Consider the following 14,607-nt stretch of genomic DNA (forward strand, 5'->3'; position numbering starts at 1 on the left):
TTGTAGGATTTTTGCTTTTCCACATAAATTTTAGAGGTAGCTTGTCAATTTCCTAAAACAAATCATGCTGAGTTTTTGATTGAGATAACATTGAATTGAGAGATTAATTTGGAAAGAATTGATATCTTAACAATATAGTGTTTCCTCATTGATGAATACAGCATATTTCTCCTGTTACTTAGATCCCCTTTGATTCTTTTTTTTAGTATTTTATAGTTCTCACCATAAAAAGCCTATATATATTTTGTTCAGTTTATACCTGAGTGTTTTCTTTCTTTCGTTTTTTGATGCCTTTGCAGACTACTTTTTAAAATTTTGATTTCCAATTATGCAATGCTAGTATATAAAAATACAAGTTTTGGGGGTATACTTAGTTTGTATCTTGTGACCTTGCCAAAGCACATTTAGGAGATTTTTTGTAGTTTCTTTGGGATTTTATATATAGATAATTATGCCATCTGCACACAATTTTATTTCTCCCCCTTTCCAGTCTCTATGCTTTTTATTGTTTTAATTCACTGGCTAGGATTTCCAGTTCAATGTTGATTAGGGGTAGTGAGAGAGGACACCTTGCTTTGTTCCTGACTTCAGGGGAAAGCATTAAATCTTTCACAATACAGTATGATATTAGCTGTTGTCTTTTTTGTTGAAACCCTTATTGCATTCAGGAAGTTTCTATGTATTCCTAGTTTGCTGAGTCAAGTGCTTTCTCATTATATTTTGACATAATTATATGTTTTTTTCTCCTTAGTCTGTTAATATGGTGACATATATTGCTTGAATTTAGAATGTGGAATCAACCTTGCATTCCCAGGATAAGGCTGGTACACCTGTTTGTGATGTATTATTCTTTAACATATTTCTGGATTTGGCTTGATAATGTGTGAGGATTTTTCAACTTCCCATGAGGAATATTGGTCTATAATTTTCCGTTATATTTTTATATGGTTTTGATATCACAGTAATGCTGGCCTTAGGAAATTAGGATGTGTTCCCTTATTTTCTATTTTCTGGAAGATATTATGTAAAATTGGTGTTATTTCTTCCTTAAATGTTTGGTGGAAGTCATCAAAAAAGCCAGTGAGAACGGGAGCTTTATTCTAAAGGTTTTAAACTAGGAATTAAATTTCTTTAACACATATGGGACTTGTCAGGCTTTCTGTTTCTTCTTGAGTGAGGTGTGCTAGTTTCAGTCTTTCAAGGAAATAGTCTATTTTACTATAGTCTATTTCTCATGTAAGTTATAGAATTTATGGGCATAAAATTGTTCACAGTTTTCTCTTGTAATCTTTTGCATTTAATTTTGATTAACTGTGGAGTCTGTAGTGATGTTCCCTCTATCATTCTTTCTCCAGGTAATTTTTATTTTCTCTCTTTTTTTCCCCCCTCTTGACCATTTTAACTGAGGTTTATTGATTTTATTGATTTTTTTTTAAGATGTTATTTATTTATTTGAGGGAGAGAATGAGATAGAGAGAGAGCATGAGAGGGGGGAGGGTCAGAGGGAGAAGCAGACTCCCTGCTGAGCAGGGAGCCTGATGCGGGACTTGATCCCGGGACTCCGGGATCATGACTTGAGCCGAAGGCAGTCGCTTAACCAACTGAGCCACCCAGGCGCCCTTATTGATTTTTTTTTTTAAAAGAAGCATTTGGTTTCATTGATTTCTTCTATAATTTAAAAAACTTTTTAAAAATACTTTCTTTGGTTTTAATTTTCTCTCCTTTCTTTGGAAATTGATTTGAGACTGTTTTCTTTTTAATATAAGCATTTATTTTTATGTGTTCCAGGTTTCTATATGATACTTTCAAGGAATATCATACTCCTTCTGCTTAAAGAACTTACTTTAAATTCCTGTGCTTAATGTCTTCTGACAATAAATTCTTTCAACATTTCTTTGCCTGAAAAGTCTTTATTTTGCCTTTATTTTTTTTTAATTTTATTATGTTATGTTAATCACCATACATTACATCATTAGTTCTTGATGTAGTGTTCCATGATTCATTGTTTGCGTATAACACCCAGTGCTCCATGCAGTATGTGCCCTCTTTAATACCCATCACCAGGCTAACCCATCCCCCCACCTCCCTCCCCTCTAGAACACTCAGTTTGTTTCTCAGAGTCCATAGTCTCTCATGGATCATCTCCCCCTCCAATTTTGCCCCCCCTTCATTTTTCCCTTCCTACTCTCTTCTTCTTTTTTTTTTTTTTTTTAACATATAATGTATTATTTGTTTCAGAGGTACAGGTCTGTGATTCAACAGTCTTACACAATTCACAGCACTCACCATAGCACATACCCTCCCCAGTGTCTATCACCCAGCCACCCCATACCTCCCACCCCCCACCACACCAGCAACCTTCAGTTTGTTTCCTGAGATTAAGAAATCCTCATATCAGTGAGATCATCTGATACATGTCTTTCTCTGATTGACTTATTTCACTCAGCATAATACCCTCCAGTTCCATCCACATCGTTGCAAATGGCAAGATTTCATTCCTTTTGATGGCTGCATAATATTCCATTGTGTGTGTGTGTGTGTGTATATATATATATATATATATATATATATATATACTACATCTTCTTTATCCATTCATCTGTTCATGGACATCTTGGCTCTTTCCACAGTTTGGCTATTGTGGACATTGCTGCTATAAACATCAGGGTGCACGTACCCCTTCGGATCCCTACATTTGTATCTTTGGGGTAAATACCCAGTAGTGCAATTGCTGGGTAGTATGGTAGCTCTATTTTCAACTTTTTGAGGAACCTCCATACTGTTTTCCAGAGTGGCTGCACCAGCTTGCATTCCCACCAACAGTGGAGGAGGGGTCCCCTTTCTCCACATTCTTGCCAACATCTGTCATTTCCTGACTTGTAAATTTTAGCCATTCTGACTGGTGTGAGGTGGTATCTCATTGAGGTTTTGATTTGGATTTCCCCGATGCTGAGTGATGTTGAGCATTTTTTCATGTGTCTGTTGGCCATTTGGATGTCCTCTTTGGAAAAATGTGTGTTCATGTCTTCTGCCCATTTCTTGATTGGATTATTTGTTCTTTGGGTGTTGAGTTTGATAAGTTCTTACAGATTTTGGATACTAGCCCTTTATCTGATATGTCATGTGCAAATATCTTCTCCCATTCTGTCGGTTGTCTTTTGGTTTTGTTGACTCTTTCCTTTGCTTTGCAAAAGCTTTTTATCTTGATGAAGTACCGGTAGTTCATTTTTGTCCTTGCTTCCCTTGCCTTTGGCGATGTTTCTAGGAAGAAGTTGCTGCGGCAGAGGTCGAAGAGGTTGCTGCCTGTGTTCTCCTTTAGGATTTTGATGGACTCCTGTCTCACATTTAGGTCTTTCAACCATTTTGAGTCTATTTTTGTGTGTGGTGTAAGGAAATGGTCCAGTTTCATTCTTCTGCATGTTGCCGTCCAATTCTCCCAACACTGTTTGTTGAAGAGACTGTCTTTTTTCCATTGGACAGTCTTTCCTGCTTTGTCGAAGATTAGTTGACCATGGAATTGAGGGTCCATTTCTGGGCTCTCTCTTCTGTTCCATTGATCTATATGTCTGTTTTTGTGCCAGTACCATACTGTCTTGATGATTACAGCTTTGTAATAGAGCTTGAAGTCCGGAATTGTGATGCCACCAGCTTTGCTTTTCTTTTTCAACATTTCTCTGGCTATTCGGGGTCTTTTCTGGTTCCATACAAATTTTAGGATTATTTGTTCCATTTCTTTGAAAAAAGTGGATGGTATTTTGATAGGGATTGCATTGAATGTGTAGATTGCTCTAGGTAGCATTGACATCTTCACAATATTTGTTCTTCCAATCCATGAGCATGGAACGTTTTTCCATTTCTTTGTGTCTTCCTCAATTTCTTTCATGAATATTTTATAGTTTTCTGAGTACAGATCCTTTGCCTCTTTGGTTAGATTTATTCCTAGGTATCTTATGGTTTTGGGTGCAATTGTAAATGGGATCAACTCGTTAATTTCTCTTTCTTCTGTCTTGTTGTTGGTGTATAGGAATGCCACTGATTTCTGTGCATTGATTTTATATCCTGCCACTTTACTGAATTCCTGTATGAGTTCTAGCAGTTTTGGGGTGGAGTCTTTTGGGTTTTCCACATAAAGTATCATATCATCTGCAAAGAGTGAAAGTTTGACTTCTTCTTTGCCGATTCGGATGCCTTTTATTTCTTTTTGTTGTCTAATTGCTGTGGCTAGGACTTCTAATACTATGTTGAATAGCAGTGGTGATAGTGGACATCCCTGCCCTGTTCCTGACCTTAGGGGGAAAGCTCTCAGTTTTTCCCCATTGAGAATGATATTCGCTGTGGGTTTTTCATAGGTGGCTTTTATGATATTGAGGTATGTACCCTCTATCCCTATACTCTGAAGAGTTTTGATCAAGAAAGGATGCTGTACTTTGTCAAATGCTTTTTCTGCATCTATTGAGAGGATCATATGCTTCTTGTTCTTTTATTAATGAATTGTATCACATTGATTGATTTGCAGATGTTGAACCAACCTTGCAGCCCAGGAATAAATCCCACTTGGTTGTGGTGAAAAATCCTTTTAATGTACTGTTGGATCCTATTGACTAGTATTTTGGTGAGAATTTTTGCTCCATGTTCATCAGGGATATTGGTCTGTAATTCTCCTTTTTGATGGGGTCTTTGTCTGGTTTTGGGATCAAGGTAATGGTGGAGCCTCATAAAATGAGCTTGGAAGTTTTCCTTCCATTTCTATTTTTTGAAACAGTTTCAGAAGAATAGGTATTAATTCTTCTTTAAATGTTTGGTAGAATTCCCCTGGGAAGCCATCTGGCACTGGGCTCTTGTGTCTTGGGAGACTTTTGATTACTGCTTCAATCTCCTTAGTGGTTATAGGTCTGTTCAGGTTTTCTATTTCTTCCTGGTTCAGTTTTGGTAGTTGATACATCTCTAGGAATGCATCCATTTCTTCCAGATTATCTAATTTGCTGACATATAGTTGCACATAATACGTTCTTATAATTGTTTGTATTTCTTTGGTGTTGGTTGTGATCTCTCCTCTTTCATTCATGATTTTATTTATTTGGGTCATTTCTCTTTTCTTTTTGATAAGTCTGGCCAGGGGTTTATCAATCTTAATTCTTTCAAAGAACCAGCTCCTAGTTTCGTTGATCTGAGCTGTTCTACTGTTCTTTTGGTTTCTATTTCATTGACTTCTGCTCTGATCTTTATTATTTCTCTTCTCTTGCTGGGTTTAGGCTTTCTTTGCTGTTCTTTCTCCAGCTCCTTTAGTTGTAGGGTTATGTTGTGTACTTGAGACCTTTCTTGTTTCTTGAGAAAGGCTTGTATTGCTATATACTTTCCTCTTAGGACCACCTTTGCTGCATCCCAAAGGTTTTGCACAGTTGTGTTTTCATTTTCATTTGTTTCCATGAATTTTTAAAATTCTTCTTTAATTTCCTGGTTGACCCATTCATTCTTTTTTTTTTTTTTTAAAGATTTTATTTATTTATTTGACAGAGAGAGACACAGTGAGAGCAGGAACACAAGCAGGGGGAGTGGGAGAAGGAGAAGCAGGCTTCCTGCGGAGCAGGGAGCCCAATGCAGGACTCGATCCCAGGACCCTGAGATCATGACCTGAGCCGAAAGCAGATGTTTAACGACTGAGCCACCCAGGCGCCCGACCCATTCATTCTTTAGTAGGATGCTCTTTAGCCTCCATGTATTTGAGTTCTTTCCAACTTTCCTCTTGTGATTGAGTTCTAGTTTCAAAGCATTGTGGTCTGAAAATATGCAGGGAATGATCCCAATCTTTTGGTACCGGTTGAGACCTGATTTGTGACCTAGGATGTGATCTATTCTGGAGAATGTTCCATGGGCACTAGAGAAGAATGTGTATTCTGTTGCATTGGTATGGAATGTTCTGAATATATCTGTGAAGTCTGTTTGGTCCAGTGTGTCATTTAAAGTCTTTATTTCCTTGTTGATCTTTTGCTTAGATGATCTGTCCATTTCAGTGAGGGGGGTGTTAAAGTCCCCCACTATTATTGTATTGTTGTCAATGTGTTTCTTTGCTTTTGTTATTAATTGCCTTATATAATTGGCTTCTCCCATGTTAGGGGCATAGATATTTACAATTGTTAGATCTTCTTGTTGGATAGACCCTTTAAATAGGATATAGTGTCCTTCCTCATCTCTTATTACAGTCTTTGGTTTAAAATCTAATTTGTCTGAGATAAGGATTGCCACGCTAGCTTTCTTTTGGTGTCCATTAGCATGGTAAATGGTTTTCCACCCCCTCACTTTCAATCTGGGGTGTCTTTGGGTCTAAAATGAGTCTCTTGCAGACAGCATATCGATGGGTCTTGTTTTTTAATCCAATCTGATAGACTGTGTCTTTTGATTGGGGCGTTTAGCCCATTTACATTCAGGGTAACTATTGAAAGATATGAATTTAGTGCCATTGTATTGCCTGTAAGGTGACTGTTACTGTATATTGTCTCTGTTCCTTTCTGGTCTATGTTGCTTTTAGGCTCTCTCTTTGCTTAGAGGACCCCTTTCAGTATTTCTTGTAGGGCTGGTTTCATGTTTGCAAATTCCTTTAGTTTTTGTTTGTCCTGGAAGCTTTTTATCTCTCCTTCTATTTTCAATGACAGCCTAGCTGGATATAGTATTCTTGGCTGCACATTTTTCTCATTTAGCGCTCTGAATATATCATGCCAGTCCTTTCTGGCCTGCCAGGTCTCTGTGGATAGGTCTGTTGCCAATCTAATGTTTCTACCATTGTAGGTTACAGATCTCTTCTCCTGAGCTGCTTTCAGGATTTTCTCTTTGTCTCTGAGACTCGTAAGTTTTACTATTAGATGTCGGGGTGTTGACCTATTTTTATTGATTTTGAGAGGGGTTTCTCTGTGCCTCCTGGATTTTGATGCCTGTTTCCTTCCCCAAATTAGGGAAGTTCTCTGCTATAATTTGCTCCAATATACCTTCTGCCCCTCTCTCTCTTTCTTCTTCTTCTGGGATCCCAATTATTCTAATGTTTTTTGTCTTATGGTATTGCTTATCTCTTGAATTCTGCCCTCATGATCCGGTAGTTGTTTATCTCTCTTTTTCTCAGCTTCTTTATTTTCCATCATTTGGTCTTTTATATCACTAATTCTGTCTTCTGCTTCATTTATCCTAGCAGTTAGAGCCAAAAGATTCTATGAAAGGAATTAATAAGATGTTGGTTGAAAAAAGAAAAGAGAAATTAAAAGAAGAAAAAAGGGAGAGAATGTGATCAGGCAGGAGACTAGAACAAAGCCATACACTACAGATTTAGGGTATATTTTGGTCTGTTAGAATAAACTGTATCCCAAAATTTTAAAGAGAGAACAACTTATATATATATACCAAAAATAAGGTTAACTACTATGAAGGGATAGAATATGACTCTAAAAATGAAAAATAAAAAAGATTTTATTTATAATAAAATAAATAATAAAATATTTTATAATAAAATAAAAAATAAAAAAGATTTTAAAAAAGGGATTAAGATGTTGGTTAAAAAAGGGAAAAAGAAAAATTAAAAAAAAAAAAGAAATAAAAAGAACAAAAAGAAAATTAAAAAAATTACCTTTAAAAGACTAAAGAATCAGGGGGAAAAAAGCCATGAATTCTATGTGCTGTATTCCCCTAGCACTGGCGTTCTGCTGTTCTCATTGATCGGTAAACTTGGCCTTGGCTGGCTGTTCCTGCTGATCTTCTGGGGGAGGGGCCTGTTGCCATAGTTCTCAAGTGTCTTTACCAGAGGTGGAATTGCCCCCCCCCCCCGTTGTGGGGTGAAAATGGCAGCCTCCCAATTTCCACCCCGGAGGAGCCGAGAACTTGGGGCCCCACTCCTCAGTGAGCCCCCAGAGAAAAGCAGTCAGTCACTCCCGTCTCCCCGGTCTCCAGCCACACTCCATGCTCACCCAGCCTGTGACCGAGCGTTTCTATCTCTGGCACACAACCCTGTGTGGAGTCTCCAAACCCAGCAGATCCCTGCGGTGCGCTCCCATGCCGCTCCTCCCCGGGGGGAGGAAGGGGAGTCTCCCCGGATCTGCCAGTTGTTGGGTCTCTGCTGGAAGAGCAGTGGCCCAGCTGTACCGTGGATCACGGTTTATGGCAACCCCGAGCTGAGAGCCCACTCCTTGGCTCATCTCTGCAGCCGGCTTCCCCACTCTGATACCTGGGAGCTCTGCCGCACTCAGGCACCCCCAGTCTTTCTGTGACCCCGAGGGTCCTGAGACCACACTGTCCCATGAGGGTTCCACCCCCCGCTTAGCCACTGGAGCAACGTCCCTCAGTAGAGCAGACTTCTAAAACTTCCGATTTTGTGCTCTGCTGCTCTATCACTTGCCAGAAGCAGCCAATGGAGGCCCCCTCCCCTGCCGTCTATCCTCCCGAATATCACCTCAGATTCACTTCTCTTCACGTCCTACCTTCCAGAAAGTGGTCGCTTTTCTGTTCAGAGAGTTGTTGCTATTCTTTTCTTCAATCTCCTGTTGAGTTCGTAGGTGTTCAGAATGGTTTGATCCCTATCCAGCTGAATTCCTGGGACCAGACGAAATTTAGGTCTCCTACTTCTCTGCCATCTTGCTCCTCCCCCCGCCTTTATTTTTTGAAGCATAATTTCACTGCATATGGGATCTTGGGTTGACAGATTTTTTTCCGTCAGTACTATATATAGCTATTACTCCAAAGTCTTCTAGCTTCCATGGTTTCTGAAAGATGATCTTCTGTAACTTTTATCATTGGTTCTGTACATATAATGTGTCATTTTCTCTGGCTGCTTTCATAGTTTTCTTTGGTTTTTAGCAGTTTGACTATAATGAGTCTAGGGTGTGTGTATTTGGTGTTTGTTCTACAAAGGCTTCTTTGAGGTTTATGTGTCTGTGATTTGGTGGCTTTCATTAATTTTGGAAAGTTCATGGCCATTATACCTTCAAATATTTCCTCTGTTCTGTTTTCTCCTTTTGAGACTCCGATTTCACATGTTAGATCAATTTAGCTCTTGGGTGCTCTGTTTGTTTTTTTCTTTCCTTCTCCAATTCTTTTTTGTTTGTTTGGATATTTTTTATTGATTTATTTCAAGTTTACTAATATTTTCCTTAGTTCTTTCAAGCATATCCATTAGCCCATCAAAGAAATTCTTCATCTCTGATGTCATGTTTTCTATTTCCAGCATTTTCAGATGACTCTTACACTTCCCATCTTTCTGCTTTGGTACCCCATCTGTTCATGCCTGTTATCCCTCTTTTTCTATAAATCTTTTACCTTAATAATTATAATCATTTTCAAGTCAGTCTGATAATTCTGATAATTCCATTATCCTTGTCATCTCTGAATCTAATTATGTTAATTATTTTATCTCTCGACAATGGGTTCTTTATTCCTTGCTATTTTCCCCTGAGTATGGTGGCTTTGAATTGTATTTATGCCTTAAAGTGGGCATGCCTTTTCTGTCGGAATGTTAGTGTTGGAAATTAAATTATCGTCAGGTCAGAAGTTCAGATAGGTTTGGATTTTGTTTTTGCCATCATTAGCTTTAGTGCATCACAGTCTTCAAATTCCTCCAGATTCCTCCAGTGGGCTACTGCTGCATTGTATTTAGGATGGATGCAGGAGTATCAGAAGTTTTTTCCAGTGTTTTGCTACCCCTTCAGCCATTTCCATTTACTTACTCCACAGGGGGCATCTCTCCATATGCTCTTGCCCCTTCCCCAGCAGTAGTCTATTGATGCTTATTTCTTGATTCTAGATTTGTGGCAGGGGCAAGGGTGTTTTGTTGTTTTCCTGCCCTTCATCTTTGACAGGACCTGTCCATCTGGGCCTTATGGATGAGGTTTGCTCAGAGTTCTTAGGCCCTTCTTCCCATAGAAGTAAATCTGCCTTGTATCTCTGATAGGTTTGGAACGGGAATTTCCATCCCTTCCCTAGTTATGAAAGGCCTTTGATTTGAGCTAAGGATGTTGGCTGAAGATGGTTTCCTGTCCCTCTTTCATGGGTAGAGGTTTTTTTTCCATTTAACCTTTCCCTAGCTGCAGTGGATCTTTGCCTTTGCCCTGGGGATGACAGAGTTTCCTTCTTCTCCCTATGGTTTATAGCTTTGGCATTTTTAGGAGAGATAGTCTGGGAAATGTGCCTGTACCCCAGCAACCACTAGTTAACTCTTTTACACCTACACATGTGTACCCCAAAGAGTTGTTCTTATGCCCTGCTCCCTATCTTCCTCATAAGTAACCAGTAGAGGCCTGCAGAAAAGTGCTTGTGAGTGAATGTGAACTTTCCTTGCGCCTGGGCCTCTAGCTATTCCAAACTGTCATGTTAGCCCACACTTGGCCTTTTATAATTTGTTAAAATTTTAACTGATTTCCTCTTACCTGCTTGAATGGTGGCCCCTCTTTCTCCTTCTCTTCTGCCCTGCCAATGGTGAAACAGTGTATTTCGTTTCTCTTTGGAGGGGCTTGCTGTTCTTTGGAGTTCAGATTATTATTTGTTTGCCTTATATCCTCAACTCTCTGATGGGCTCAAGAAAAGTTATGATTTTGTAGATTAGTTAGCCTTTTATCATTTTTAGGTTGGGAGTGACATTATTTACAGTTTTGTAAGTCCTAAGCAGAGTTAATTATAGTTTTAAAACATTTTTAAATTTCCTTTATGAAGATAATGGGAGTGAAAAATTTTATCAGTATTTATTTTTAAAGAGTAAATAATACCTCTTTCTAGGCAACTTTTTTCTCATTTTTTTGGTTTGTTTTTAAGATAAAAATTGGCCTTACTTTTATTTGTACAGCCTTATTTGCTAGGCTCCTAATATTTCACAGTGTTTTTAAAGCCAACTAATATCCAGACTGTTGAACAGATTTAAACAATTAGTGAAAGCACTCATCCAGTGTTTTCCCCTCTGTTTGGATTCTTAAGATCACTCCAATTGAGAGTTGTCTCAGTGATTTGAAGTTCATAGATTTTGGCTGTACTGTGTAAGTCAAATCAGCTCAGTCTATTTCTGAAGCTAAACCTTTGAAAAATAATATTTTAAATATTTTAGGGCATATTATTGAAATATGTTACAAATGGTAGATAGAAATTTTATAATTATAACTCAAAGAGATATCTCTATTAACATGTATTAATTGGCCCTTAAATTACCATGTATATCAGAGGGCAGAACTAGTTGCAACACTCTTGTGATGTGCCATGTAGGATGTTATTCTATAATCAGAAAATTAAATTTTTATTCTTTATTCTCATTTTATGAATTTTTTGGATATAAAATTGTGTATAGATTGTTGTAATTATTATTTTTTTGAGACCATCAGGAAATCAAATTTTTCTTATCTGTTTTCTCTGCAGAAAACTTCATCAGCAGTTTGAAATGTACAAGGAGCAGGTGAAGAAGATAGGAGAAGAATCACAACAGCAGCAAGAACAGAAGGGTGATGCCCCAACCTGTGGTATTTGCCACAAAACAAAATTTGCTGATGGATGTGGCCATAACTGTTCATATTGCCAAACAAAGTTCTGTGCTCGTTGTGGAGGTCGAGTGTCATTACGTTCAAACAAGGTACAGAATGAAAACTGCACATAATTCAATTATAATTAAGCTTATAATACAGTTAAGCTAATTGTGAATAAAATAAAGCAGACAATTGAAATTGATATTCAGGTTAACCAATGAACAAAAAAACCTACAGTGTCCTCATTTTAGATAAGAAATTTTTAATTTTTCCTTTCAGTTAAAGAGATTTGTCTCATTGTTTATGTCCTTTAGCTAATGATTTTGTTTAGAATCATGGGATCTTAAACTTTCAAAGATGATGAAGATAATTTAGAGATCAATTGGTCTAACTCCTTTATTTCACAGATGCAGAAAACTCAGATTCAGGGAGAATTAAGGTCATTCTTAAAGTCACACAACTGATTAATGTTAGAGCAGTGACACTGCTTTTTCCATTACTATACATAATTTTATAACTTTGTAGACCTACTTGTCCTTTGATCCCTGTTTTCTTTCCTTTCAAAGAGGCTCTTCCCAGCTTATAGAGTCTGTGTTTTATAATTTTATAGCTTTTGAAGCTTTTGAAGCTACATTACCCTTTATTTTTGTTTTAACATTGATGAAATAAACATTAGACTATGGAATTTAAAGAAATGTTAAGGAAATGTTTTATACTAGATTTTTGTAGTTTATCCATCCACTTTAGGGAATATGTTAATGCTGCCCAAGGAATGCTTTGCTGAAATAAGCAAAAATAGTTATTATGTTTTTCTCAGTAAGTTCTTTAGAATTTGCATTTATTTCCTCCCTAGAATTTCATCACTTAATTCTTTACTTAAGCAGCTTTAAAATAGGAAGCTGATGTTTGTACATACATTACTTAGACATAATTATGGGGATTTATTCTCCTGTGTGATTTCATGTCTCCATTTTCTCACCGTTTCCTGTTTCTCATTGTTTTGTTTTGCCCAGAATAAATAATTTCCCATTTTTTACCCCTAGTCTTTCCCCCTGGTTTACCTGATTATTTTTCTTTTCCTCGACTAGTTACATTGGCTAGAAACTCCAGCACAGTTCTGAATAGAAATGGTGAGAGCACACATCCCTGTTTTGTTCTTGATCTTAGGGAGGAAGCATTCAGTCTTTCTCTATTAGATATTATATTAGCTGTCAGCTTTTCATAGATGCTATCTATTCCTAATTTGCTGAGAGTTTTTTTGGTTTATTTGTTTGTTTTTACATCAGGAATATGTGATGGAAATTGTCAAATGCTTTCCCTCCATCTATTGAAATTAATCATGTTTTTTCTTTGCTTGTTAATGTAGTAATGAACTACATTGGTTGATTTTGAAATGCTAAACCAACTATATTCCCCTGGACACATCCCATTTGCTTAAGATGGATTAACCCTTTTATGTAATAATGAGTTTGATTTATTAAAGTTTTGTTTATAACTTTTGCTTCATGAGTGTTAGTGTCTGTAGTTTTCTTTTCTTGAAATGTGTTTCTTTGATTTTGGTATCACAGTAATGCTGGCCTGATAAAATAAGTTGGGAAGTATTTCCCTCTCTTCAGTGTTTTAGAAAAGTTTCTGTAGGATTGGTATTATTTATCCTTTAATGTTTTGTAGATTTTACCAGGGAAGCCATCTGGGCATGCTGTTTAATTTTTGGGAAGGTTGTAAAGTACAGTTTCAATTTCTTTTAATAGGTATAGAATTGTTCAAGTCATTTATTTTTTTCTTGAATGAGCTTTGGTGTTTTTCAAGGAATTTCTCCAGATCCTCATAATTTGTCAAATTTATTGGCATAAACCTATTCACAGAATTCCACTATTATTCTTTAATACCTGTAGATTCTGTAGTGATGCTACCTTTTTCATTTCTGATATTGGTAATTTGCATCTTCTCTCTTTTTTCCTGCTTAATTTGGCTAGAAATATATCAATTTTAATGATCTTCCCAAATAATGAGTTTTTTGTTTCATTGGTTTTCTGTTGTTGATTTCATCTTTGATCTTTATTATTTCTTTAATTCTGCTGATTTGGGGTTTAATTTTCTCTTTTTCTGGTTCCTTAAGGTGGGAGCTGAGGTCTTTGCTTTGAGATGTCTCTTCTTTTCTAATATAGGCATTACATGCTGTCAGTTTCCCCTAAGTACTTCTTTGGTGACATCCCCCAAATTCTGATATGTTGTCTTTCATTTTCATTCAGTTTAAAATACTTTCAGGTTTTCCTTTTCTTCTTTGATGCATGAATAATTTAGAAGTATGTTGTTTATTTTCCACATATTTAGGGAGTTTCCAGAGATCTTTATGGTAATGATTTTTAATTTAATTCTGTTGTGGTCCCAGACATACTTTGAATACCTTGAATCCTTTGAAATGTATTCATACTTATTTTATGATTAGTACATGGTTTATTTTGTTAAATGTCTGTGTGTACTTGAAAAGGATATATATTCTTTAATTTTTTTTTAAGATTTTATTTATTCATTTGAAGGAGAGAGAGAGAGAGACAAAGACAGCACAAGCAGGGGGGAGAGGCAAAGGGAGAGAGAGAAGCAGACTCCCCACTGAGCTGGGAGCCTGACTCGGGGCTCAATCCCAGGACCTGGAGATCATGACCTGAGCCAAAGGCAGATGCTTAACGATCTGAGCCACCCAGGTGCTCCTTCTTTAATTTTTTGGTGGAGTGTTTTTAAATGTCCTTTAAGTCAAGTTGGTTAATAGAGTTATTCAAGTCTAGTATATCCTTTTTGATCTTTTGCTTATTTATTTTATCAATTATTTAAGAGAAGGATATTGAAATATACAACTATACTTGAATTAGTCTGTTTCCTTTTGCAGTTCTATGTATTTTTGTTTTTGTTTTAGTATTTTATTAAGTTCTGTTTTTAAATGCATAAACATTTAGAATTATTCAGTTCCTATTAATAAATTGATCACTTATAATCATAAAATGGCTTCCTTTATTCCTGGTAATATTCTTTGCTCTGAAATCCACTTTGTCTAATCTTAATAAAGCTACTCTAACTTTCTTTAATAGATAGTATTAACATGGTTTTCATTTTTCTCTTTTACTTTAGACTAATT

The 14,607-nt window shown here is 36.8% G+C and overlaps 1 protein-coding gene across 35 annotated transcripts in view; it reads left to right on the top strand.

Moving 5' to 3' along the window:
* The window catches only part of RIMS2 (regulating synaptic membrane exocytosis 2), a 587,808-nt gene that overhangs the window by 103,913 nt on the left and 469,288 nt on the right, over positions 1-14,607 (top strand). For all 35 annotated transcript variants that reach the window (XM_032415998.1, XM_032415989.1, XM_032416001.1 and 32 more), the window contains one exon: positions 11,371-11,581. In XM_032415998.1, coding sequence (XP_032271889.1) covers positions 11,371-11,581 — 211 coding nt within the window. The remainder of the gene's footprint in view (positions 1-11,370; positions 11,582-14,607) is intronic.

This window comes from Phoca vitulina, unplaced genomic scaffold (assembly GCF_004348235.1).
Source record: "Phoca vitulina isolate PV1807 unplaced genomic scaffold, GSC_HSeal_1.0 scaffold18, whole genome shotgun sequence".
In the NCBI taxonomy this organism is placed as follows: domain Eukaryota; kingdom Metazoa; phylum Chordata; class Mammalia; order Carnivora; family Phocidae; genus Phoca; species Phoca vitulina.